The sequence below is a fragment of the Chiloscyllium plagiosum genome, unplaced genomic scaffold, assembly GCF_037043375.1.
Source record: "Chiloscyllium plagiosum isolate Xiang-an unplaced genomic scaffold, Cpla_swu_hap1 HiC_scaffold_10, whole genome shotgun sequence".
In the NCBI taxonomy this organism is placed as follows: Eukaryota; Metazoa; Chordata; class Chondrichthyes; order Orectolobiformes; family Hemiscylliidae; genus Chiloscyllium; species Chiloscyllium plagiosum.
This window is the reverse complement of record NW_028270148.1, coordinates 35403733-35428278: the sequence shown is the minus strand read 5'-3', so window position 1 is coordinate 35428278 and position 24546 is coordinate 35403733. Positions and strand designations below refer to the sequence as shown.

General features: G+C 39.4%; 1 protein-coding gene across 2 annotated transcripts in view; it reads right to left on the bottom strand.

The window, feature by feature from the left end:
* The window catches only part of camkmt (calmodulin-lysine N-methyltransferase), a 385974-nt gene that overhangs the window by 84030 nt on the left and 277398 nt on the right, over positions 1-24546 (bottom strand). For both annotated transcript variants that reach the window (XM_043695647.2, XM_043695646.2), the window contains exons 4-6: positions 22173-22233; positions 19803-19857; positions 18609-18672 (exon numbers count right to left, since the gene is read on the bottom strand). In XM_043695647.2, the coding sequence (XP_043551582.1) occupies positions 18609-18672; positions 19803-19857; positions 22173-22233 (180 nt within the window). The remainder of the gene's footprint in view (positions 1-18608; positions 18673-19802; positions 19858-22172; positions 22234-24546) is intronic.

Below are 24546 nucleotides of genomic sequence, written 5' to 3'. Positions count from 1 at the left end.
CAGATAAATGCAAGGTGCTGCACTTTGGGAAAGCAAATCTTCGCAGGACTAATACACTTAATGGTAAGGTCCTAGGGAGTGTTGCTGAACAAAGAGACCTTGGAATGCAGGTTCATAGCTCCTTGAAAGTGGAGTCGCAGGTGGATAGGATAGTGAAGAAGGCATTTGATATGCTTTCTTTTATTGGTCAGAGTACTGAGTACCGGAGTTGGGAGGTCATGTTGCGGCTGTACAGGACATTGGTTCGGCCACTGTTGGAATATTGCATGCAATCTGGTCTCCTTCCTATCGGAAAGATTTTGTGAAACTTGAAAGGGTTCAGAAAAGATTTACAAGAATGTTGCCAGGGTTGGAGGATGAGAGCTTTAGGGAGAGGCTGAACAGACTGGGACTGTTTCCCCTGGTGCGTCGGAGGCTGAGGGGTGACCTTATAGAGGTTTACAAAATTATGAGGGGCATGGATAGGGTAAATAGGCAATGTCTTTTCCCTGTGGTCAGGGAGTCCAGAACTAGAGGGCATAGGTTTAGGGTGAGAGGGGAAAGTTATAAAAGAGACCTAAGGGGCAACTTTTTCACTCAGAAGGTGGTACGTGTATGGAATGAGCTGCCAGATGCAGTGGTGGAGGCTGGTACAATTGTAACATTTAAGAGGCAGTTGGATGGGTATATGAATAGGAAGTGTTTGGAGGGATATGTGCTGGGTGCTGGCAGTTGGTCTAGATTGGGTTGGGATATCTGGTCGGCATGGACGTGTTGGACCGAAGGGTCTCTTTCCATGCTGTACATCTCTATGACTCTGCAATCTCCTCCCTGGCTTCCCAGAGAATCCGAGGATAAATCCCATCTGCTCCATGGGTCTTATCTATTTTCAGATTTTCTAAAACTGCCAAAACCTCTTCTTTGTCAACCACTAATCTAGTACCTGTATCTCCGTATTCTCACTAACATTGCCTTTTGCCAATGTGAATACTAACAAATAGTATTCATTAAGCGCTTCCCCATGTCCTCAGATTCCACACACATTTTCACACCACTAACTTTGATTGGCCCTAATCTTACTCTAGTCATTTTTTTACTCCTGATATACCTATAGAAGGCCTTAGGGGTTTCCTTCATCCTATCCGCCAACAACTTCTAATGCCCCCTCCTGGCTCTTCTTAGCCCTCTCTTTAGATCTTTTCTGGCTAACTTATAACTCTCAATCCCTCTAACTGAGCCTTCACGCCTCATCCTCACATCAACCTTCTTCTTCCTCTTGACAAGAGCTTCAACTTCTTTAGTAAACCATGGCTCTCTCTCTCGACAACTACCTCCCTGCCTGATAGGTATATACTTATCAAGGACCCGCAGTAACTGTTCCTTGAATAAGCTCTATATTTCAAGTGTGTCCATCCCCTGCAGTTCCATCCCCTTCCTACGCATTCTAATCTTGCCTAATCGCATAATAATTGCCTTTCCCCCAGTTATTCCCCTTTCCCTGCGGTATAAACCTCTCCCTGTCCATTGCTATTGTAAACATAACAGAATTGTGGTCACTATCGCCAAAGTGCTCACGTACCTCCAAATCTACCATCTGGCTGGGTTCATTCCCCCAGTACCAAATCCAATATGGCATCACCCCTTGTTGGCCTACCTTCGTACAGTGTCAGAAAACCCTCCTGCACACATTGAACAAAAATTGACCCATCTAAACTACTTGAACTATAGTATTCATAGTCAATATTGGGGAAGTTAAAGACCCCCATAACAACTACCCTGTTACTCTCGCTCCTATCGAGAATCATCTTTTGCTATCCTTTCCCAAAAGGGTGACCTCTCCTTTCCTGTTTCTAACCTCAGCCCAAACTACCTCAGTGGATGAGTCCTCAAATGTTCTCTTAGCTGCCAAAATACTACCCTTGATTAACAATGCCACATCCCCCTCCTTTTACAATCTTCTCTGTTCTTACTGAAACATCTAAATCCTGAAATTTGCAACAACCATTCCTGTCCCTCCTCTAGCCATGTCTCTGAAATGGCCACAATCTCGAAATCCCAGGTATCAACATTTTGAAATGTTAGAAATGAAGCACAATTAAAGACTTGTGACAGGTTTCTCTGCACACCTCATTCAGAAATACCACACAGTGCAAAACAAGTATTGGATATTGAACAAAAGAAGCATGGAAAGAAAGAATGATGGGAAGATAGCATAAAGATAATATATTAAGGATGTTTTGGCAAGTGATGCAAGGTGGAAGTACAGGAAAAACGTGCCTTTTATGATTAGCCATGCTGAAAGAAGAACTGAGTGAAGTACAAAAAAAATCCAGTATCAGTGAGTGAAAGCATAAGTGGAGGATTAGAGTAGATTTCACAGATAGGATAGGGTAAGAGCACAGTGGGACGAAAGCAAGAAGAGGATTTTAGAAGTCATTTCACTATGGGGTCAGGTCAGGTAAGGACTTATGATGAGTTTGTAGTCTTGAAGTAAAGATATGTGTTAAAAAAAATCTGAACTTGAGGTAGTTTTTCGATGGTGGAGACGTCAGAAGTAGAGAATTAAATGAAATTAAACCTCAAAGTAATAAAGGCTTCAGATTTTTTTTAACACATATCTTGGCTAATGTTTCCAGCAGAAGTCGGAAGAAAAGTAGGAAGAGAGGAGAGAAATGCTTTGGAGATGCACATTATTGGTTGCTAGCAAAGTTGAAACCCATGGAATAAAAGGGACAGTGTCGAAACAGATATAATATTGACTAAATAATGTGAATTAGAGATTAGTTATGAAGAGATATTTTTCACCTTGGAGGAAGATTTAAAGTAATACGCCTCATAGGTTAGAATTACAGCCATTGCTTTCTATGATATAAAAGTAACTTGGAATTGTTTGCATAGGGCACAATCCCAGAATTTGCAGAATACACAAGACTTTTAAGTGTAGTCAACTATGAGGAAAAGGGCAATGAACTTCCAAGAGGACATCCAGAGGCTCATGGAATGGTGATCCTGTATTTTATGAACAGAGACATAGAGTATAAGAGCAAGGAAGTTATGATGAATCTTTGTAACATACTGCTTCAGCCACAACTAGTGTTGTGTCCATTGAACACTTCAAGAAGAACGTGAAGGCCTTTAGCAGAAAGGATCCAGGAGAATGAGGGAGTTCAATTAATTGGACAGAATGCCATAACTGGGGCATTCTTGTCCCAGGGTCAGGTTGACAGAGGATTCAACAGAAGTATCAAAAAGTCATGAAAGGTCAACTTAATTCAAGTTCTCTACCTATGTCTCTAGCCTGAGGTGGAAGTCCTGGAAGCTTATAGGGAACAGAAAAGTGAATTGAGGTGCTAATACCTAGTTTATGAAATTTCAAATCATTTAGCTCTCAATGCCAGATAAACTCGAATGGTAACATACTTCATTTCTGCTAGGAAGTGGAGAAGTGGAATGGATGCATCTGAGGTTAAAAGGGAGGAAACAGTTAATTTTCTTTGCTCTCCTCTGGATGGCATTCATTTCCTTTGAGATATGGTCCCATATGCAGTTTTCATATGTTTTAACTAAGGGGTTGTTTTCCATGTGTAAGGCTAGACATGCAGTATAATAAAATGTTACTGCTGTTGGGAAGAGAGGAATGTATCAAAGCAAAGGTCAAACCTCCCCATTCATATACCCTCTCTGGCCGTTTCATCCTCCCCGTTCACAGACTAATTGCCGTATTCCCACTATCACCCTGAGTGAGATTAACTATCTTGCACAAACTGGAAAACCCTGACTTGGAGCAAAAATGTTAAAAAGCCTGTTATCAGATTTGAAACCAAACATTATCTTCTGACTCCATAAACCATCTCTTTAGTGCTAGCAGATAGTGCGGTAAATCCAAGTGTATTTCCACAGAAGGCTGTTCAAAAATATCTTACTATTTCCATTTAAACGCTCTTGGGCAGTTGCCAGTATTTCTTCAGAGGTGTTACTAAGGATCAAGCAGTGCTTTGCATTGAGAAGGTGTGAGGCGACCTTATTAACAAACAGGAGTGTCGATGGAAAAGATGTTATATATGCAGCCAAATCTCTCTCCACATTTATGGAGTTGAAGTGCATATACATAATGTAATTAGATTGTGTATAAAAAGAGGCTTCTTCTAAATAGTGCACCTTCTCTTATTTTTTACCACTTGTACATTACATATTTAATCCGTCTCATTGCTTAAACTGACAAAATGCGTAACGATTAGCCCTACAGTGCATTAATAAGGTGGAAAAAGCTGAGGAAATTATAATGGACAGAGATTCTGCAGCAGTAGCCAAGATTTTTCTTTTTTTTAAAAGAGTCCCCTCCGGCTTTTTAGTGTTGAACTGGTTAGGATATAAAATCAATGGGCCAAGGATCAACAATAATTTTATACAAGCTAAACAGAAAAACTAGCATAGTTATTACTTATAATTAATGTTCGTAATTTAGCTTTTCAATTTTCCTTTCTTACAAATTGCAAAAGGTAATGGCAAGTGGGTAAAAAGATTGGCATTTGGATTCCAAGTTGCAGTTTCTGCCCCTTGCCATGTTGGCTTCTGTATCTGATCACTGGTTCGTGACCCTGCTGGAACGAGTGGGTGATTGATGTTGGGTAAGAATAGCACCAGTTCCTGGCTGCAATGCTACCCACAAGACTACAGTCACTGAATATCAATAAGGCCATGGTGATCTTATGGCCTCTCCTCCATATTTCTGTCTGCTCTCATAGAGTTTTGATAGTCAAGGGCTATCTAACACAGCAATGAATATTTTCAGTGACCCAGTTTCCATTGCTCTCTGGAGTACAGAATTTCACAAACTTCAGTAAAAATTCTCCTCATCCATTTTAAAAGGAAAACCTCTTATTCTTGAATTGTATCCCCTGGTTCCAGTTTCCTGTACAAGAGAAAACATCCTCCCCATATGCACCTATCAAGTGTCCACAGAGCTTATATGTTTCAATAAGATCACCTTTCATTTTTCTAAATTCCATTGAGTATATGTCCAACCTGCTCAATGTTTATTTACAAGATAAGCCATTCATCCCAGGGATACGTCAAGTGAACCATTGCTAAACTCCTTCAAATACAATTTTTGGGTCCGTATGCAACAGGTCTAAAATTAGCAACTGAACGTCAACTGATGGTGATGGACCAGAATTCTTCCACTTAATCATCCCTTGTCCAAATTAAGTTCTGGGTGGAAAATCCCAAGTTCAACTTTACAGCCTCACCCTAAATTTAGGCCCTGAATTGGTCAATTAAAGTTTGTCACTGAGGCTGCAATGACTTCAGCTCCAGTGGGACAGGAAAGTCTCTTTTTCTGTTGGCAGATTTTGGAGTGTATTTTCCCAGCAGCAGCCACCATGACATTGCTGGGTTCTGGAACTGCTTGTATTTAATTGGTCAGCATTTCCAGTCAGGCCAATTCGCTACCTGATTGCCAGAATATTCAGCAGGGTTTCTAGCCTTAGTTCGCTCGTTGAGGTTTTTCTTCCCTCCTGGAAATTATCTTGCTTTTGGACTTCTTCCCAAATTCTTCCCAATATCATTAACAAATAAGACCACCAAAACTGTACAAAGTATTGCTGAGGTTATCTCACAGCTGCAGTAAAACATCCCTACTTTTATATTCCATTCCCCTTGCAAAACACACCAACATTCCATTTGCTTTCTTAACTACTTGCTCTATCTGGAGGAGAAAGTGAGGTCTGCAGATGCTGGAGATCAGAGCTGAAAATGTGTTGCTGGAAAAGCGCAGCAGGTCAGGCAGCATCCAAGGAACAGGAGAATCGACGTTTCGGGCATAAGCCGTTCCTGAAGAAGGGCTTATGCCCGAAACGTCGATTCTCCTGTTCCTTGGATGCTGCCTGACTGCTGCGCTTTTCCAGCAACACATTTTCAGCTACTTGCTCTATCTGCAATCTAACATTTTGTGATTCATGTACAAGAATGCCCAGATCTCTTTGTACCATTGACTTTGAGCTACAAGATATCTGATCCCTTCATCCACATCACTGGAAATAATTGAGCATGAACAACAATCACTGAGACCCTCCACTAGTTACAGCATGCTAACGAAAAAAGACGCATTAATTCCTACTTTCTGCTTCCTATTGGATAATGAATCTTGTATCCAGGCTCACATATTACACCATATACCGTGGGCTCTTGAGTAGTAACCTTTGATGCAGCATCCTATCAAACGCCTTTTGGAAATCCAAGTTCACCACTTCTACAGGTTTTCCTTTGTCCACTGTTGGCACTTGCTCAAAAAGACATTAACAAATTAGTTAAACACAATGCCCCTTTAAAAAAGCCATGTTGAATCTGCCTGATCAAATTATGATTTTCTAAGTGTCCTGCTACAAGCTCCACAATAACCGATTGTGGAAATTTCCTTATTTCAGGTGCTAGTCTAAAAGGCTATAGAATAAAAAGAGAAAGTGCTGGAGAAACTCAGCAGGACTGACAGCATCTATGGCGAGAAAACCAAAGTTAACATTTTCAGTCCAATGACACGTCATCAAAACTTAGTTTTGTTATTTTTCTCCTGTAAAAATACTTGTGGAACCTCATATTAGATGTTTTATATTACTAGCCAGCTTTCTGTCATACTCTACTATCTCCATCTTTATTGTCTTTTATCATTCTTTGCAGATCTGCAGATTAGATTAGATTAGATTAGATTAGATTAGATTAGATTACTTACAGTGTGGAAACAGGTCCTTCAGCCCAACAAGTCCACACCGCCCCGCCGAAGCGCAACCCACCCATACCCCTACATTTACCCCTTACCTAACACTACGGGCAATTTAGCATGGCCAATTCACCTGACCTGCACATTTTTGGACTGTGGGAGGAAACCGGAGCACCCGGAGGAAACCCACGCAGACACGGGGAGAACGTGGGAACTCCAAACAGTCGCCTGAGGCGGGAATTGAACCCGGGTCTCTGGCGCTGTGAGGCAGCAGTGCTAACCACTGTGCCACCGTGCCACCCACTGTGCAGTGTTTCTTTCAATTTGATATAATCCTTAACTTATTTATTTAACTATGGATGATGCATCCTTCTCAAAGAGTCTCTCTATCTCAAGAAAGCAAAACGTTGCTGCAAGTTATTAAAGCCGGAATCTTTTCTTTTTTGGACTAAGTATCAGTTTTGTTGAGTCTCATGAAGGATTTCTCTCAGTGAGGCCTAGAAAATGTTCTCAACATCTTGTCCCAAACATAATTCATTAATACTTGCCCTACCATTGCGGTGTCATTTTCATCCCATTCTACCACTCGCCGTAACCTGGAACAATTTGCCACTGCGAGGATATCCAAGAATGGACTGGTGCTGGCAACATTGTGAACCTAGTCAATCACTGTTAATCTGGAGCTAACATGATTCCTGACAATTACCCTAAACCTGCCAGATCAAGGGAAATTCATGTCTCATTTTCAGGGCAGGGATTTAAAGGTCCTGGTGGACAGGGTGATACAGAAGTGGGAAATCCCTTTCCCCAAGAACTAGTAAATGAGATCATGACTCCAGACATTGCAACCTGATCCGAGGTTGCCACCCATTTCAGTGCTATCTGGAGGAATGCACAGCAATGTTAGAAGTAAGGAGAAAGTGAGGACTGCCGATGCTGGAGAGCAGAGTTGAAACGTGTGGCACAAGAATAGCACACAGGTCAGGCAGTATCCAAGGAACAGGAAAACCGATGTTTCAGAATGAATTCCTGATGAAGGGTTTATGCCCGAACGTCAATTCTCTTGCTCCTCGGATGCTGCCTGACACAATGTTGGAAGTAAGTCAATGACCTTCTCCACTTTGCCTGTGTAAGAACTACCAACTTCTCTCCAATACCTCACATTCAATCTCTCAGTACATTATCCACTTCCCACCAAAGTTCAGGCTCGACCACTCTCACCATTACTGACAATATCCTCTCTCAAAAATTGCCACATACCCAAAACCCCAACACTACTAACACTATGTCCTCTGTGTTGTCTACTCAATTAGGAGGAGAAAGTGAGGATTGCAGATGCTGGAGATCAGAGTTGATAGTGTAGTGCTAGAAAAGCACAGCCGGTCAGGCACATCCAAGCAACAGGAGAATCGATGTTTCAGGCGTAATCCCTTCATCAGGAATGCCCTCATGGTTACCTTTTTAAAAGCACAACTCTTAAACCACACTTTGCCCTTCAAAATGAAAGTGTAATTCTGCTATGTTATGATCACCGTTACCGAAAGGCTCCTTTATCATGAGGTTATTGATCAACCTTGTCTTATTGGTCATTTACCAAGTCTAGAATAGCCTAATCATTGGTTAAATCCAGAATGTATTTCACTAAGGAATTATAATCAATATACTTTCCAGGCTACCTTTGTCAATCTGATTTGTCTAATCCACATTAAAGATACCAATGATTACTATAGTACTTTTCTTAAACACGCCATTTCCTTTTATAATGTAATTAATGTTAGGAACCTATAAACTACTTCAGCAAGGGAACATTTACTTTTCCTAGAGCCTGCTAGCATCTGTGGAAATATAGCATACCTCTGAGCAAGATGAGTAGGTGACTCTACACAGGTGAGTGCACAATTGAACGAAGGCAAGTTAAAAAAAATACATTGAAAGAAGGAATTGAAAATTATTATTAACAAAGAACAATATAGCACAGGTTCAGGCCCTTTGGCCCTCCAATTCTGTGCCATCACATTTTGCCCTTCGATACTAATTTATTGGGTTTCATTATATCCTCCATAGGTCAAAATATACGTTTCAACTAAATTCAATAAACAAAATCTGGAATTAAAAGTTGGTCTAATGACAACCATGTAACCATTATCAATTGTAAATATCTGATTTTTAGTACAGCCACTCAAGCATTAGGGATCGACAATAAATGCTAGCACAGCCAGTAAAGCCCACATTCTGAAAATGAATGAAAAAAAATCTTCTTGAAAAGCAGCCCGTTATTCATCTTTGGATTTACCTGTCAATGATTATACAGTATTAAGCTTGGGTAAATTGGAATAATTGTCACCCTACTGAAATTGGGCCTCTGCTAACGAAATGCTCTTACTCTAAATCAGCGACATTAATCCCTGTCCCCAAAGGGCTCTTGTGGTGCAGTGGTAGTATCCCTGCCTCAGGGCCAAATGGCCTTGATTCAAGTTCTACATACTCAAGAGGTGTGTAATAACATCCCTGAACAGGGTATGAGAAAAAATATCTGATTTCCGAAGCCCTATATGTTCCCCTATTCACTTGATCCATTTACTCCATCATATTTCCCAGAACCAGATCAGCAGTTCTGCCTTCTTTAGGCTCAAAATGTTACTGGTCAAAAAAAAATCTCGAGCCTATTGCAGAATCTGCTCTTTCTCAGATGATCCCAGTTAATATTAGATTTAGTAAATTCCTGCGCTATCAATGCTCTTTAGTTCTTGTACCTCTTATTTCCCTTGAAAAACTACCAACTAGTGGGAAAGCTTTAGAGAACACCCAGTGGTGTAACGGCACTTCTTTTGTTTCTTAAATCTAAGCAAATAGATTCTATACTTGACACTTCAAGGTAGATACATAGCTGAATAGTATGCAGTCATATGAAGGTTGGAATAAAATGTGGCAGATCATTTCCGGCAGATCATGAATGAAGTATTTAGATTTTTACAGTGATCCAGCGGGTTTTGTGTTTGCTTTCTTCTGGTGCCACATTTACTGAATTCGGTTACACAAATTACGAAGGTGGGATTTGATTTTATCACCTGTGTAGCTACCCCATCGCCACAACCACAATGCTGCCACGCTGTTGTATTAGCTGATCTCATCAGACTTGTTACAGGGATTCTACAACACAAAACAAGATTGAGTCTTGCATCTGATGAACCAGGACGTACTCTAGTTGAGTGTCTCTGGAGGGCACTGCACTTCTTCACTTATTACAACACTGCTGTCGAAATGGAACTGTTATCGCTAGCAAGTTGCTAGGTAAATACACCATTAGAGGTATTAGGACTGAAATCTATGACAACAGTATCTTCATTAACGATCATTGTAGACAAATTGATAGATGGGTCTAGGTAAGATTGGGATGCCTAGTCGGCACGGCCAAGTTGGACCGAAGGGTGTGTTTCCATGTTGTATGACTATGATTCTGTAACCACTGAGTACTTTTGGAGTTCAAAGTTGTTGTTGTTTAGATCAGCCAATACCTCCACAGCAGAATTTCTCATGAAGCAAAGGAATAAGCAGATTCTTTTTTTAAAATTTGGTTTAGAGGTGAATGTTGGGCAGGACAACAGAAAAAAATAGCTGTTTGGATAGAGCCAAGGAATCTTTTACACTCAGCTGACCATGGTGGAGCAGATTCAAGAAGATCCATGGCCGACCGGCATAATCCACATTCTCACTCACCGTGATAATCACTCATCCCCGCTACCAAAAACCTCTCTCTTTCTACCTTAAAAATATTCAGACTGCTTCCAGCATCTTTTTAGGAAGAGTTCCAAAGTCATACGATCTTCTGTGAGAAAAAAATTCTCAACTCATTCACTCTTATTCCATTTGTTAAATCTTTGTCACTTGCTTTAATTATCTATCCCTTCACCATGCACTCATATCTTTTCCATAAACATTGATGTGGCACCTTTTGGAAATCAAAGTACACTACATCTACCAGTTCCGATTTATTCAAAACACGTTCATTCTTCAAAGAACTCAAATAAATGTATTAAGCAAGACTTCCCTTTCACAAAAAATCCTTATATCTTCCTCATAACAAATTTAGCAACCATATCTTTGGTCCCTTCATCCTAACCATTTACATAAATTGTATAAAGTTGAAACTCCAGTACAGACCTTTGTGGCACACCAGAGCACAGAAACAGACCATTCAGTCCAACTCATACATGCCAATTGGACAGCCCAATCGGAGGCAGTCCCATGCACCAGCATTTGGCCCATATCTCTTAAAACCCTTCCTATATATTGCGACCTAGAAGCCTTTTAAACGTTGCAAAAGTACCCACCTCCACCACTTGCTGTGGCAGCTCATTTCATTATTGCACCACCCTGTGAATTCTCTTTTCAGCTTTCCGCATCACTGTCCCCTTTGATACATCCTGCTCAATTCCTCTACCATGCCAAATACTGTCCCTCCTCTTCCCACATCACCGAACTAGAAAGCCCAGGAAATGCTCCACTTTCGTATTCTGACTGTCCAAGGCGCCAAGCCTTCCAGATGAAACAGTAATTTACTTGAACTTCGATCAATGTAGTACATTGTATTCACTGCTCACAGTGGGAGATACTGTGGATTGGTAGAACTGCTTTCCAGTATATTTTTACTGTACTTGAAAGTGTAATGTTTCCTTGTTGTTTTAATTATCTGCTCATAATCTTTGCCTCTTTTGTTTTTGCTTTGAGATGGCAGCTGTTAGGAATGATTCTGCATTTGTTCATTTACAATTTCTCCAAACAGATCTTATCTTGTCACCAGTTCTTTTACCTTATCCAATCCTTTGTTTTGTCCTTCAATCTCTCCTGGCATCCACCCTCTCTCAGTTTTATCCACTTTGATCTTTTATTCTTTCATGGAGTATCGAGCAACAAGTTTCTCAATTGGCCTTGAACAGAGTAGCTCCCGAGGTCATCTCAAGAGGGCAGTTAAGAGTCAACCACATGATACTGGATCTGGAGTCAGACATAGGGCAGACCAGATAGGGATGGCAAATTTTCTTTCCTGAAGGATTTTCGTGAACTAGATAGAATATTACTGAGACCGGTTTTATATTTCCAAAGCTGTTAAGTGCATTTACATTCTACAGGCTGTATGATGGGATGCTATCCTCTACCCATCATCCCTGCTTCTCTACTAGACCTGCTACAACTCTAACCTTTTCCAGCTCTGGTGATAGGTGACTGACATGAGAAACGAATCCATTTCTCATTGATGCTGTCAGACTTGTATTTCCAGCATGTTTTTAAAAAAATCACTTAAAAAGTCCTTATCGTTGATTTCAGAAGCACCTGTTTCTGCAGAGAAGGACCCATATTTACCTCAGCCACTCTCTTTCGAGTCATAGAGATGTGCAGCATAAAACAGACCCTTCGGTCCAACTCGACCATGCTGACCAGATATACTAAATTATTCTAATCCGATTTACCAGCACTTGGCCTATATCTCCCTAAACACTTCCTATTCAAAAAACCATCCAGATGCTGTTTAAATGTTGTAATTGTACCAGCCTCCATCACTTCCTTTGGCAGCTCATTCCATACACACACCACCTTTTGTGTGGAGACGTTGCCCGTTAGGTCCCTTTTAAATATATCCCCTCTCACCCTTAACCAAGGCCCTCCAGTTCTGGACTTTCCCACCCCAGGAAAAATACTTTGTCTATTTACGTTATTCATGGCCCTCATGATTTTATAAACCTCTATAAGGTCACTCCTCAGCCTCCGACACTCCAGGGAAAACAGCCCCAGCCTGTTCAGCCTCTCCCTAAAGCTCAAACTCTCCAACCCTGGCAACATCCTTGTAAATCTTTACTGAACCCTATCAAGTTTCACAAAATCCTCCAGCTGGGAGATCAGAATTGCACAGAATTCCAAAAGTGGCCTAACCAATGTCCTGCAACATGACCTCCCAACTCCCGTACTCGATGCTCTGACCAATAAAGGAAAGCATACCAAACGCCTTCTTCACTATCCTATCCATCTGCGAGTCCACTTTCAAGGAACTATGAACATGCACTCCAAGGTCTCTTTGCTCAGCAAATCACCCCAAGACCTTACCATTAAGTGTATAATTCCTGCCCTAGTTTGCCTTTCAATAATGCAGCACCTCACATTTATCTAAATCAAACTCCGTCTGCCACTCCTTGGCCCATTGGCCCAACTGATCAAGATTTTGTTGTACTCTTGAGGAAACCGTACAGTCATAGGTTCATAGAGATGTACAGGATGGAAACAGGCCCTTTGGTCCAATTTGTCTGTGCCAACCAGATATCTCAACCCAATCTAGTCCCACCTGCCAGCACCCGGCCAATATCCCTCCAAACCCTTCCTATTCATGTACCCATTCAGATGCCTTTTAAGTATTGCAATTGTACCAGCCTCCACCACTTCCTCTGGCAGCTCATTCCATAGACGTACCATCCTCTGCATGAAAAAGTTGCCCCTTAGGTCTCTTTTATATCTTTCCCTTCTCACACTAAACCTATGCCCTCTAGTTCTGGACTCCCCCAACCCAGGGAAGAGACTTTGTTGATTTATTCTATTCATGCCCCTCATGATTTTATAAACCTCTTTGAGATCACCACTCCCCCAGCCTATTTAACCTCTCCTTTTAGGTCAAATCCTCCAACCCTGGCAACATCCTTGTAAATCTTTTCTGAACCATTTCAAGTTTCACAACATCCTTCCGACAGAAAGGAGACCAGAATTGCAAGCAACATTCCAAAAGTGGTTTAACCAATGTCCTGTACAGTCGCAACATGACCTCCCAATTCCTGTACTCAATACGCTGACCTATAAAGGAAAGCCTACCGAACGCCTTCTTCACTATGTTATCTACCTGCAATTCTACTTTCAAGGAGCTATGAACCTGCACTCCAAGGTCTCTGTTCCGCTACATTCCCTAGGACCTTATCATTAAGTGTATAAGTCCTGCTAAGATTTGCTTTCCCAAAATGCAGCAGCTTGCATTTTTCTAAATTAAACTCAATCTGCCACTCCTCAACCCACTCGCCCATCTGATAAGATCCCATTGTAATCAGAGGTAAGCTTCTTCGCTGTCCACTACACCTCCAATTTTGGTCTCATCTGCAAACTTACTAACTATACCTCTTATGCTCACATCCAAATCATTTATATAGATGACAAAAAGTAGTGGACACAGCACCGATCTTTGTGGCACTCCACTGGTCACAGGCCTCCAGTCTGGAAAACAACCCTCCATCACCACCTTCTGTCTTCTATCTTTCAGCCAGTTCTGTATCCAAACGGCTAGTTCTCCCTGTATTCTGAGAGATCTAACCTTGCTAACTCATGGGCTTCCTTGTCGAACGCCTTACTGAAGTCCATATAGATCACATCTACTGCTCTGCCCTCATCAATCTTCTTTGTTACTTCTTCAAAAAACTCAATCAAGTTTGTGAGATATGATTTCCCATGCACAAAGTCATGTTGACTATCCCTAATTAGTCCTTGTCATTCCAAATACATGTATATCCTGTCCCTCAGGATTCCTTCCAACAACTTGCCCACCACCGACGTCAGGCTCACTGGTCTATAGTTCCCTAGCTTGTCCTTACCACCCTTCATAAACAGCGGTGCCATGTTAGCCAACCTCCAGTCTTCCGGCACCTCACCTGGGACTATTGATGGTACAAATATCTCAGCAAAAGGCCCAGCAATCACTTCTCTTCCTTGTCGATTACACCTCTGATTTTTGTGCCATTTGAAAACTTAGTTAAATATTCCTTCTATGTTCACATCCAAATTATTTATATAAATGACAAAAAGCAGTGGACCCAGCACCAATCTTTGTGGCATAACACTGGTCACAGGCCTCCAGTCTGAAAAGCAACCCTCCACCCCTCACCCTCTATCTTCTACCTTCGAGCCAGTTCAGTATCCAAACGGCTAGTTCTCCCTGTATTCCATGTGATCTAACCTTGCTAACCAGTCTCCCATGTCCACATAGGTCATTTCCACTGCTCTTCCCTCATCAATCGTCTTCGCTACTTCTTCAAAAAGTCAATCAAGTTAGTGAGACATGATTTCCCACGCACAGAGCCATGTTGACTATCCTAATCAGTCCTTGTCTATCCAAATACATGTAAATGCCATCCCTTAGGATTCCCTCCAACAACCTACCTACACTGATGTCAGGCTCACTGGTCTATAGTTCCCTGGCTTTTCCTTACCAACTTTCTTAAATAGTGGCACCATGTTCGCCAACCTTCAGTCTCTGGCACCTTGCCTGTGACTATCGATGATCCAAATATCTCAGCAAGGGGCCCATTTCACTTGGTAAAAAGAAATACTGGCAACCTTCATACTTTTACAAGTTTTTCTTGGTTTTGTTTTAAAATTTCATTTCATTTGTACCTTTTGACGCACTCCTAATCTACTATATTTTACTATTCTTTACATCAACTACTCCTTTTAACTACAAGCTACATTCACCTAATTTATTGACAATAGTTGCTAAATACAACAGATAGCTTTGTTGTCTGGGGTATGTACTTCTCTTATACTACACCAAACACTTCGTCAAATTCCTGCAGCGATTGTCTGAACCTGGCAAGGCAGAATTATAATACACTCTCTGATCAGTACAGGGGGTGAGGTGCTGCTACCAGGTGTATCTCACATGTTCAAAAATCATCAGGTTGAAAGCACCTTGCAATTCATATCTTCCCACTGCTGGTAATGATGGCTACTAAAATGACTACAATGTAGAGAAAACACCGTATTCATCGTGTAGCTGGTTTTTCTGTTTGCCAGCTCCAATTAATAGTCTAGGCCAAAAATGTTTTTTTTAAATTATTGCTGCTGCTTTGGAAGTAGGAATTGCCCTGCATATTCTTATCGTGTTGGTCAGTGATTATTGAAGGAATGGAAGTCCTTATAAATCACAAACTAAATTCCAACACAATCTTTGTAACAAATATGACTTGCAAGTATATAAGTGTTTTGATACAAGTGTGCTGCTAAACAAGTGAAATGTGGATTGCCTCAGTGGGTGAAAGTTCTGTCAGAGATGGAGGGGGAAGAAGGGAAAACAATAATGATTGTTATTGGCCTGGATCATCTTCTCAATTCTCTCCAATGACTCTGGACCCAGAGTTCCAAGACTCAGAGACTAATGTACAATCTGAATTGTCATCGTTTGTCAACTGATTAGAAGTCATGGAGAGTACTTATTAAACGTGGCTGACTGTTATGTTCTTGCAGCAAGAATCAGTTATCAAGAAAAGATGGAGTAATTAAAGCAGACACTTCAAAAAGAATGTTGTACTAAAATGATGGGGATTACAAAGTTTAGTAAAAAGGAGGAACTGAAGCAAATCTGTATTAGGAGAGAAATGGTTTTGAAGAAATTGATGGGATTGAAGGCTGATAAATTCCCAGTGCCTGATAATTGACGTCCCAGAGTATTTAAGGAAGTGGCCCTAGAAATAGAGGACGCATTGGTGGTCATCTTCAAAGATTCTTTGGACTGTGCAATAGAGTTCCTACAGATTAGAAAGTAGCAAATATAATACTATTATTTAACAAAGGGAGATAGAGACAAAATAGGGAATGAAGACTAATGACTCTGACATTTGTAGTGGGGAAGATGCTGGAGTCCATTATCAAGGATTTTATAGTACAGCACTTAGAAAACAGTGATAGATCAGATACAATCATCGTGGATTTACAATAGGGAAATCATGCTTGACAAATCTGCCAGAATTCGAGGATATAACTGGCCGATTTAATCGGGGGAGCCAAGTGGAAATGGTTTATTTGGACTTGTAGAAACTTTCGCCAAAGTCCCACATAAAAGATTAATACAACAAATGGAATTGGGTTTCATATATTGAGATGGATAGAAAATTGGTTAGCAGACAATGAAATAAGAGTACGAATAAATGGGTCTTTGTCTGAATGGCAGGCAGTGACTAGTGGGATTCTGCAGGGATGAGTACTAGGACCCCAGCTGTTCGCAATATATATGAATGATTTAGATGAGGGAACTAAATGTAATATCTCAAAATTTGCAGACGATACAAAGTTCTATCTGCCACTGTCAAGCCAATTTTATATCCAATTTGCAAGCTTTCCCTGGATCCCATGTGATCTAACCTTACTAACCAGTCTACAATGTGTAATTTTGTTGAAGGCCTTGCTAAAGTCCATGTAGACGATGTCTGCTGCTCTGCCTTATTCTATCTTCTTGACCACCTTTTCAAAAAGCCTGATCAAGTTTATGAGACATGATTTCCCAAGCACAAAGCCATGCTGACTAGCCTTAATCAGTCGTTGTCTTTCGAAACGCACATTGATCTTGCCTCTCAGAATCTCCTTCAACAACTTACCCACCATTGACGACCAGCTCACTGGTCTATAGTTCTGTGGCTTTTCCTTGCAGCCTCTTTTAAGTAATGGTTCAACATTAGCTACCCTCCAAACATCGGACACCTCAACCATGACTGTCTTTGAAACAAATATCTCTGCTGGGGGCCCTCAATTTCTTCAATAGCTTCCCACAATGTCCTGGGATACAACCTCTTCCATCTGAAATACAATGGCTTTAAGTTGGGCCTAAAATACGATATCGGCAAAGGAGCAAATACCTCCTTATAAATTCAGCTTTTCTTTTCTTTAATTCCAAAGGGATTGGTATTTTCCTGAGTTGACTTATTCTTATTTTAATTCAACTTTGCTCCACACATTGAAGAAAGTATCTTGTTTTAAACTATGCTTAATAATTTAAAGTTTTAAAAAATCATTTTAATTCATTAAAATAATTAGGTAAACCATGTTTTCCACTTTTCCTTGGAATCCAAATCTTTGATCACTCTAAATACTTTTCTTATTTATATCTAGAAATCTGTATGGTTCTTACTCATTTGGTTGAGTTCCTCCAATTCCAAGTTTGACTATATTGGAGAACAAGCTGTGTACAAGATAGTTGTGCTGTATCTATATAAGCTACATCTTTGCCAACCACATTTTGGGTCTCAAAAGTCTTGTTGGGCACCCCTTCCTGGCCATGACTACATGCAGTGCCTCAATTCATGCATCACCATCTTGCAACTAGCAAGTGGATAATAATTCAATAAAGCAGCTTGCATTAAGACATGTTTAATACAGAAGCCCAAAAAGATCTTTACAGAGTGAAATCAGATGCCAAATAGTAGTGGAACAACTAGAGAAGATATCTAAAAGAATACAAAGAAGTGTAAAGACAAAGAATTTTGGAGGAAAGGCTGGAGGAAGAGAATCATGTTGAAAACATCGCTACTAATGGAGTTGTGGGAGGCAAACTGTAGAGGATTCAGTCTGAATATTGCAGATCTTGGAGTGAGACATAGGGCAGGGAAAGTTTGCAGAAAGTAAATAATCCATGACAGCCTTCTACATAATACTGAATTAATGTAAGGCTTATAGAGGGCAGGCATTAATCGAATACACAATTTTTTTTGGCCAACTACTTATTTGTAAACTGCTTCAGTCTAACTCATCTTCTAAAGCATCAATTACTTGATTTAATGAATACAAGATTAATTCTGGTTTACTTTTAACTTGAGGAGTAATAAGAAATCCTCATATCTGGAAAAGGAACAAAAAATAATGGGAAGGCCAGAACAGATTAAATGCCATCTGCATGGGAAAGCCAAATACACCTTTTTGAGTATAACAACCGTATTTCCAAGATTTTCTATATTTTTGAATTTTCTTTTCAATTTTGTGACTTATTTCTAGAAATTTATCAGGTTTTCCTGTTGATATTATTTGATTGAAAACAAATGCAGTATAATTCTGGTGATTACACGAGTTAAAATTTAAAAATAAACTTTTGAGCTTTGGGATGAGTTTATATGAGGAAGGATACTTTTGATGGCTTTTTCATTCCCATCAGTTAATAGAAGTTCTTTGACATCTGCAGAAATAGCAACCTGCAAAAAGAAAATAGCATTGAACGATGAGCAAATATGCTTGTCTTGTGTGGAAGTGAAGACAGAAGTGACAAGCCTTCAGTATCATGCTTCTTCACCTATTTCTTAGTAACAATCTTCAATCTTTTTTCATTTTATGTCTGCATTATTTTAATCATTCAATCAAATCAGTCAATACTTTTATCATTCCATTTGCGGGAACCTCTATCTTGCTATCATTCTGTTCAGTAATTGGATTGTGACAGTGGATGATGGTATTCTGAGAGGCTTTCATTTGCAGCCTTCTGTTTATCTAGTACAGCCATCATACTAGGCTGTCACTCTGCCTTTCAGCTTGCCTCTGTCTGCCCGCCTGATGCCCTTCACATAACTTTGCATTGGAAGCAGATGGCTTTGTAAGGGTAATTTTTTTTTTGTGTGTGTGTGCGTGTGTAGCTGACATGCTCATACATTTGTGAGTAACCTAGACACATTATATAAGAGTACGACAGGTTTGTCAAATGTCAATCAGTGCAACAATATGCTTTCTATTTTGGAGAGAAATAAAAACTTGTCTCTGCTGCACTGCAATGATACATAATATCTGCTGAACACATGACTCAGAGTTTAAAGAATGTAGAGGTGACAGCTCCTGAATGGTCATTCTAAGTTAAAAGAATCTAATTGCTGGAAGTCTGGATCATGTTTGTTGATATAATAATACAGCTAAACATTACAACTATATCATAGTGCTCCAACTGTGATTTTTTTTTACTGATGCTTTTCATGTATTTGGGAAAATGGACTGTCAACTGAAATGCTTTGACTGTGGCAATGGAAGTAGCTCTTCTTGGGGCCTGCAATGTCACAACAAGAGATACTGAATGCACTCAGATGAAATGCTTCTGCTCATCTAAAGCAACCATCAAAATCAATATGATACAAAAGCAAGTCAACTCAGAGGATCTCTCAATACTGTACAGCGTGACCTCAACTGATGTAGATGACAGTCTTTGTGACCCAGCAGTCAGAGGCGATTGAACACTTCTTTCCCCCTCTCCCTCCTTCCTTTATTCACTCCTGAATGAAGGGGTGGGGGGAGGGTTTGGAGCAGGGATGGTGGGCAATAGAAGTGAATTAAGAAAACCTACCATGAGCCCAGCCAAGCATGTCATTCCACCTCCCAGCTCACAAACTGCAAGGCCTCTGCAGAGAAATAACATTTAGAGAAAAGGAAAATTACAGTACCCAACCAAAGTTAGGCAACACGATTTTGAAGGCATATACATTTCAGCAAATTCAACATCTACAGAAACACATCAACAAGCAGGAAGTTACAAAGATATGAAAGGCAGAAGTCTTGCTGCTTCACTGGATCACCACATGTAGCTTGCTTTTTAAAAATAATTATATAAAAAATAATTGTGTGGCATGCTAAGCAGTGGGGGTTCTCATTAGTGTTCACTGCAACACTAACACTGCTGTGCTGCAAATCTGAAAAGGTTCCTTTTTTTTTCAAGAGAGGCTCTGTGTCTTGATTATGCCTCCTGTGATGGCACAGTGAATCAGTGAGGAAAAGCTAAACAAAAGAGAGACAGAAGGAGTTTGAATCTTTCCTTCAGCCAAATATTTGTTCAATTCAGTAACTACTGTAATAAAAATAAAGCAAAGACAAGTAGCTTCAGTGATTCAGTGCATTTAAAGAGAAACCTTAACACATCTTTAGAAGTTTCAAAAATTACAACCAATATATTTTCATTTGCATTAATGTCATTAACACTTTTTCCTCAGCTTTGAATGGTCATTGTCTGGAAAACTGGTCCAGAGGACTAATGGATACTAATGGTACAAGTGAAATGGAGTACGCAACTTTAGTCACTGTAGTAAGAGTAAATACCTGATGCCAATTAAAATATATTGCATCTTTGAATTCAGTAACTAATCTCAATTTAAGTCTTGGATAACATCATTAGACATCACTGCCAAAACAGATATATAAAAAACTAACTGTACCCTTCTCTTGTTTTCTCCTCTTCACCCATACAGACATCCATTAATGGTGTGTTATTGCTCCAAAATTTGAATCAGCCTTCAGTACCTCATCCAAGCTGCCATTGTGTGTCTAATCCTTGACCCTTAGTGCTGCCAAGCTATTCTATCCTATAAGACATCACAACTGATCCTGCTTTTGTCCTTACTAGTTGTATTCACTCCAGCAGATGTCTTTAGACACTAATCAGTAATGGAAGCTCCACCATTTTGCTATCTTCTTTTGCCCAGAGGCACTAATTGCCCGTGGAAGTCATCAAATGTAGCATCTTATGGGGATAAAAGTGAGACTTTCCTAGTCTGCATAATTCAGTTCTGCACTGGAAGGTGGAATATGCACTTATCAACTGGGCCCTTGGAGCAGCCATAATAATTTTTAAAGTCAGAGTACAGATAATGAGAAAATACTAAAACAGCCAATAAAGAGGGAACAAGTAAAGCCACTAAAGTCAACTATATCTAAGACATTTAAAAAGCCTTATTATTTTGTTTCATGCAAAGATAGCTGCAAATGTGGGGAAATGTATTGGGCTGTTAAAAGGATTGTGCCAAATCATAACAGCCACACTTTTTAATTCGATCACAGGATATGGGCATTGCCCTTGAGAAGATACTGGTGAGTTCTCTTTTTGAACTGCTGCCTGATGTTGAAGTTCATGCTGCCTGATGATGAAGTCAATACCTGGCATTGATTTGCTTCCTTAGAACAATTTAAAAACTGATGCCTTTATCTTACCCCAACACTTAAGCTTTCATTACTTCATTTTTAAGAAAAGCCAAAAAGATCTGTGTTTCCATAATTGTTTGACAGTCTCTCTTCTCATTTGATTATTTAAACTGCTACCTTCTAATTGGAATTGGTTCAAATGTGAAAGAGACAACAATGTCTAACTTGAGATTATTCAGCTGTCAAGTCAAAACCCAACTGCATTTAAAATGTATGAAGCTTTGTGCAATCTCAACTGTATAAGATCAGATCTGATAAGCTGACAACACGAGATCATCTGATGTAAATTTGCTTTCCAAAACAATGAAGCTAAAAGTAAGTAAATATGTTAATTAAAATATTATGATAAAGCAATAAACAAAATGAATGTTAAGGTTTGATTAGAAGACATTTTGATGGGTAATTTTACTGAATCTTTTTACACGTTACACAATAGGTGAATTCTGTCCTCGAGAGGTTATTCGAAGAAAATGAAGGTTCATCGGTTGTGGGTTCATTATATTTTCCAAAATAATGGAAACAAACAAAGTGAAGCCAAATGTCTTAAGTGAAAATCAAGAGTCTTTGGCATATATCCCTTATGAGGCGGCACATAAATAGAACAGGTATCTCCAGGCAATCCTGCAAATTCCAAAAGCGAAAGTTATGATTTATCTTAAACCAGCTTGGTTGATGTATAATTACAATCATTTCACATGAAATAAATGGAGAACCACCAAATTGGTAGAGAAATATTTTCACATACCTAAATATATCGTTATGTTTTATACAATAATAAGCCAAAACCTCCTCTGAAGGCCAGATGCCTAGAACAAAATAAGAGCAAATGTTATTAGGTACATGAAATTAACATGAAATAATTATCTTTGTTTAAAGGAAAAAAAATCACAATACCAGCAGTTTCCAAAGAATATTTCTAATCCCAACCAGCAATTAAATTGGCAAAACAATTCAAATTTTAAATTTAGATGAGAGGAAAAATTCTGATAGTAATTATATAAATTGCATCAGGAACAGGAAACAAAGAGAAAGCTTGTCTGCAAATATCACAAATTATTATCCGGGCAGGTGTTTAATGTAAAACCCTACTTGTGTGATAAAACAGCCTACTACCAGAGATTCACTCATTCAATGTGGTACCTGCACCTAACAAAATGTGGAATGAAAGGATCTAAAAGCCCAACACAACTATTTCTTACCAAATCAAAGTACAGTACTAATAATATCAAAACAATATAAATAATCAATTAAACATTCAGCAGTAAATCACCTGATCCACTAATCATAAATTGTCTATGATCAGTTGAATCATACAACACTAATAAAAATGCTATCTTTGTGTTTCCCTTCAGAAGCAATAAACAATTTTAAAGTTTTGATATGGAAACCAGTCCAAACACAACAAAACAAACTGTAACATTTCTTTAATAATTTATGTAATTTTATGTCTGTCACTAATATAGTGGAACAAACTTTGATAATCAACAAAAATAATCCAAGATTTAGTCTAATTGCATACTTTACAATTCAACAGAATTTGGAAATATTTACCTAATATAGAAATGTACTACCAAAACAAAATGTCACAATCAAGTTTGTCCTTGGGTTTCCATCAGGGTAAGTCAAGATCTTTTTCTAAAAAAAAATATTTATTATTTAACCACTCAATGTTATAAACTCTATGCTCAATTGTAATCACGTGCAGATCACAATTGCTCCAAAAGGTTAAAAACCATTAAAAATATCTCCACAATTTTGGAGATTGGACTTGGTCACACTGAAGTTGCAGAAGACTGCAAGTTGGTTATTCAACAGCATCTTCACTAACATAGATTTGCACATTTTACTGCAACATCAACAACTTCTTCAATTTACTTGACGGGTATTTGACGCTGAACTATAACATAAAATGGTTTTCCATTATTTTGGCTTTGGAGTTTATAAAATAAGATCATTCATGGAGACTCCCACCTTTGAGACAGGAGACGAGGGGTTTCGGTCCTACCCAAGGATCTCAGCAAAAAATCTGGGATTAAGACTTCATTCTGAAGACAACACTCTCAAACATAACTGACAGAGTGCTGCATTGTCAGGTGTTGTGGCCTGTCAGACAGAACTTTAAACGAATGTCACATCTGTCTTGTTAAATGGATGTAAAACCCCATGGTTCCTCACCAATACTAATCCCTCAACCAAAACCAAATAAACAGATAATCTAGTCATAGTTATATTGTTCATTGTAGAATTTGCAGTGTAGTGTGGGATTTTAAAACAAACAGAATGTCATAATTTTCCAAATCAGATCAAGTAAATAATCTAATCTTGATGGTTTTCTTCTCCATGAAACTGACCACAGTTTCTGAAAGTTTCCATAGCAGTGCATTGGCTTAATCAAAGATTGTATCTGTTATGCAGTAACACATTAAGATTTGAATCTGAGAGCAGCAGACCATAGTCTTAGTTAACAAAAGATATACGCCAAACAGTAGTATATTTATTTTGCGTTTGTTCCCCCTCAGTGGTCAAGATGCTGACCAAGGGGCAGATCTTCCACAACTTATTCAAGGGGCCATTCTTGAGTGTATAGGCACTACAACAGGTTAGTTATCCTTGGGGAACATCAAAGCTGAGCTGTACTTAATATGCATCTGATATTTACGATCTTGGCATAGATCAGAAACTGAACTGGGATCTTCTGAGCTTACTTGGGTGTACAGCATATTCAGTTTACAAACTGATCAATTCCTATTGAAATATTTTGAAAGCAACAACATTGTACCCAAAGACAGCATTAAGAATTGATTAGTTGAGACTCTATTTGAGATGAAGGCACTCGAGGGAAGTGCAACCCAAGTCGCGGAAAATGCACACAGTAAGCATTGTTTTTAAGAAAGTAAGGAATTCTTTCCTACTGCATCTTACATATCCGCAGGATGCACTTTATAATCAATTAAATATTTCTGAAGTATAGTCACTCCAATAGGTAGGAAACACAATTACCACTGAATAAATAAATTACAGTAAACATCCACATGCAACAGTAATGTTTTGATGATGACGTTGGAGGGGTAAATGTTGTCTTGGACACTGGGGAGGGTTCTGCTGTGTGCCCTTCTTCA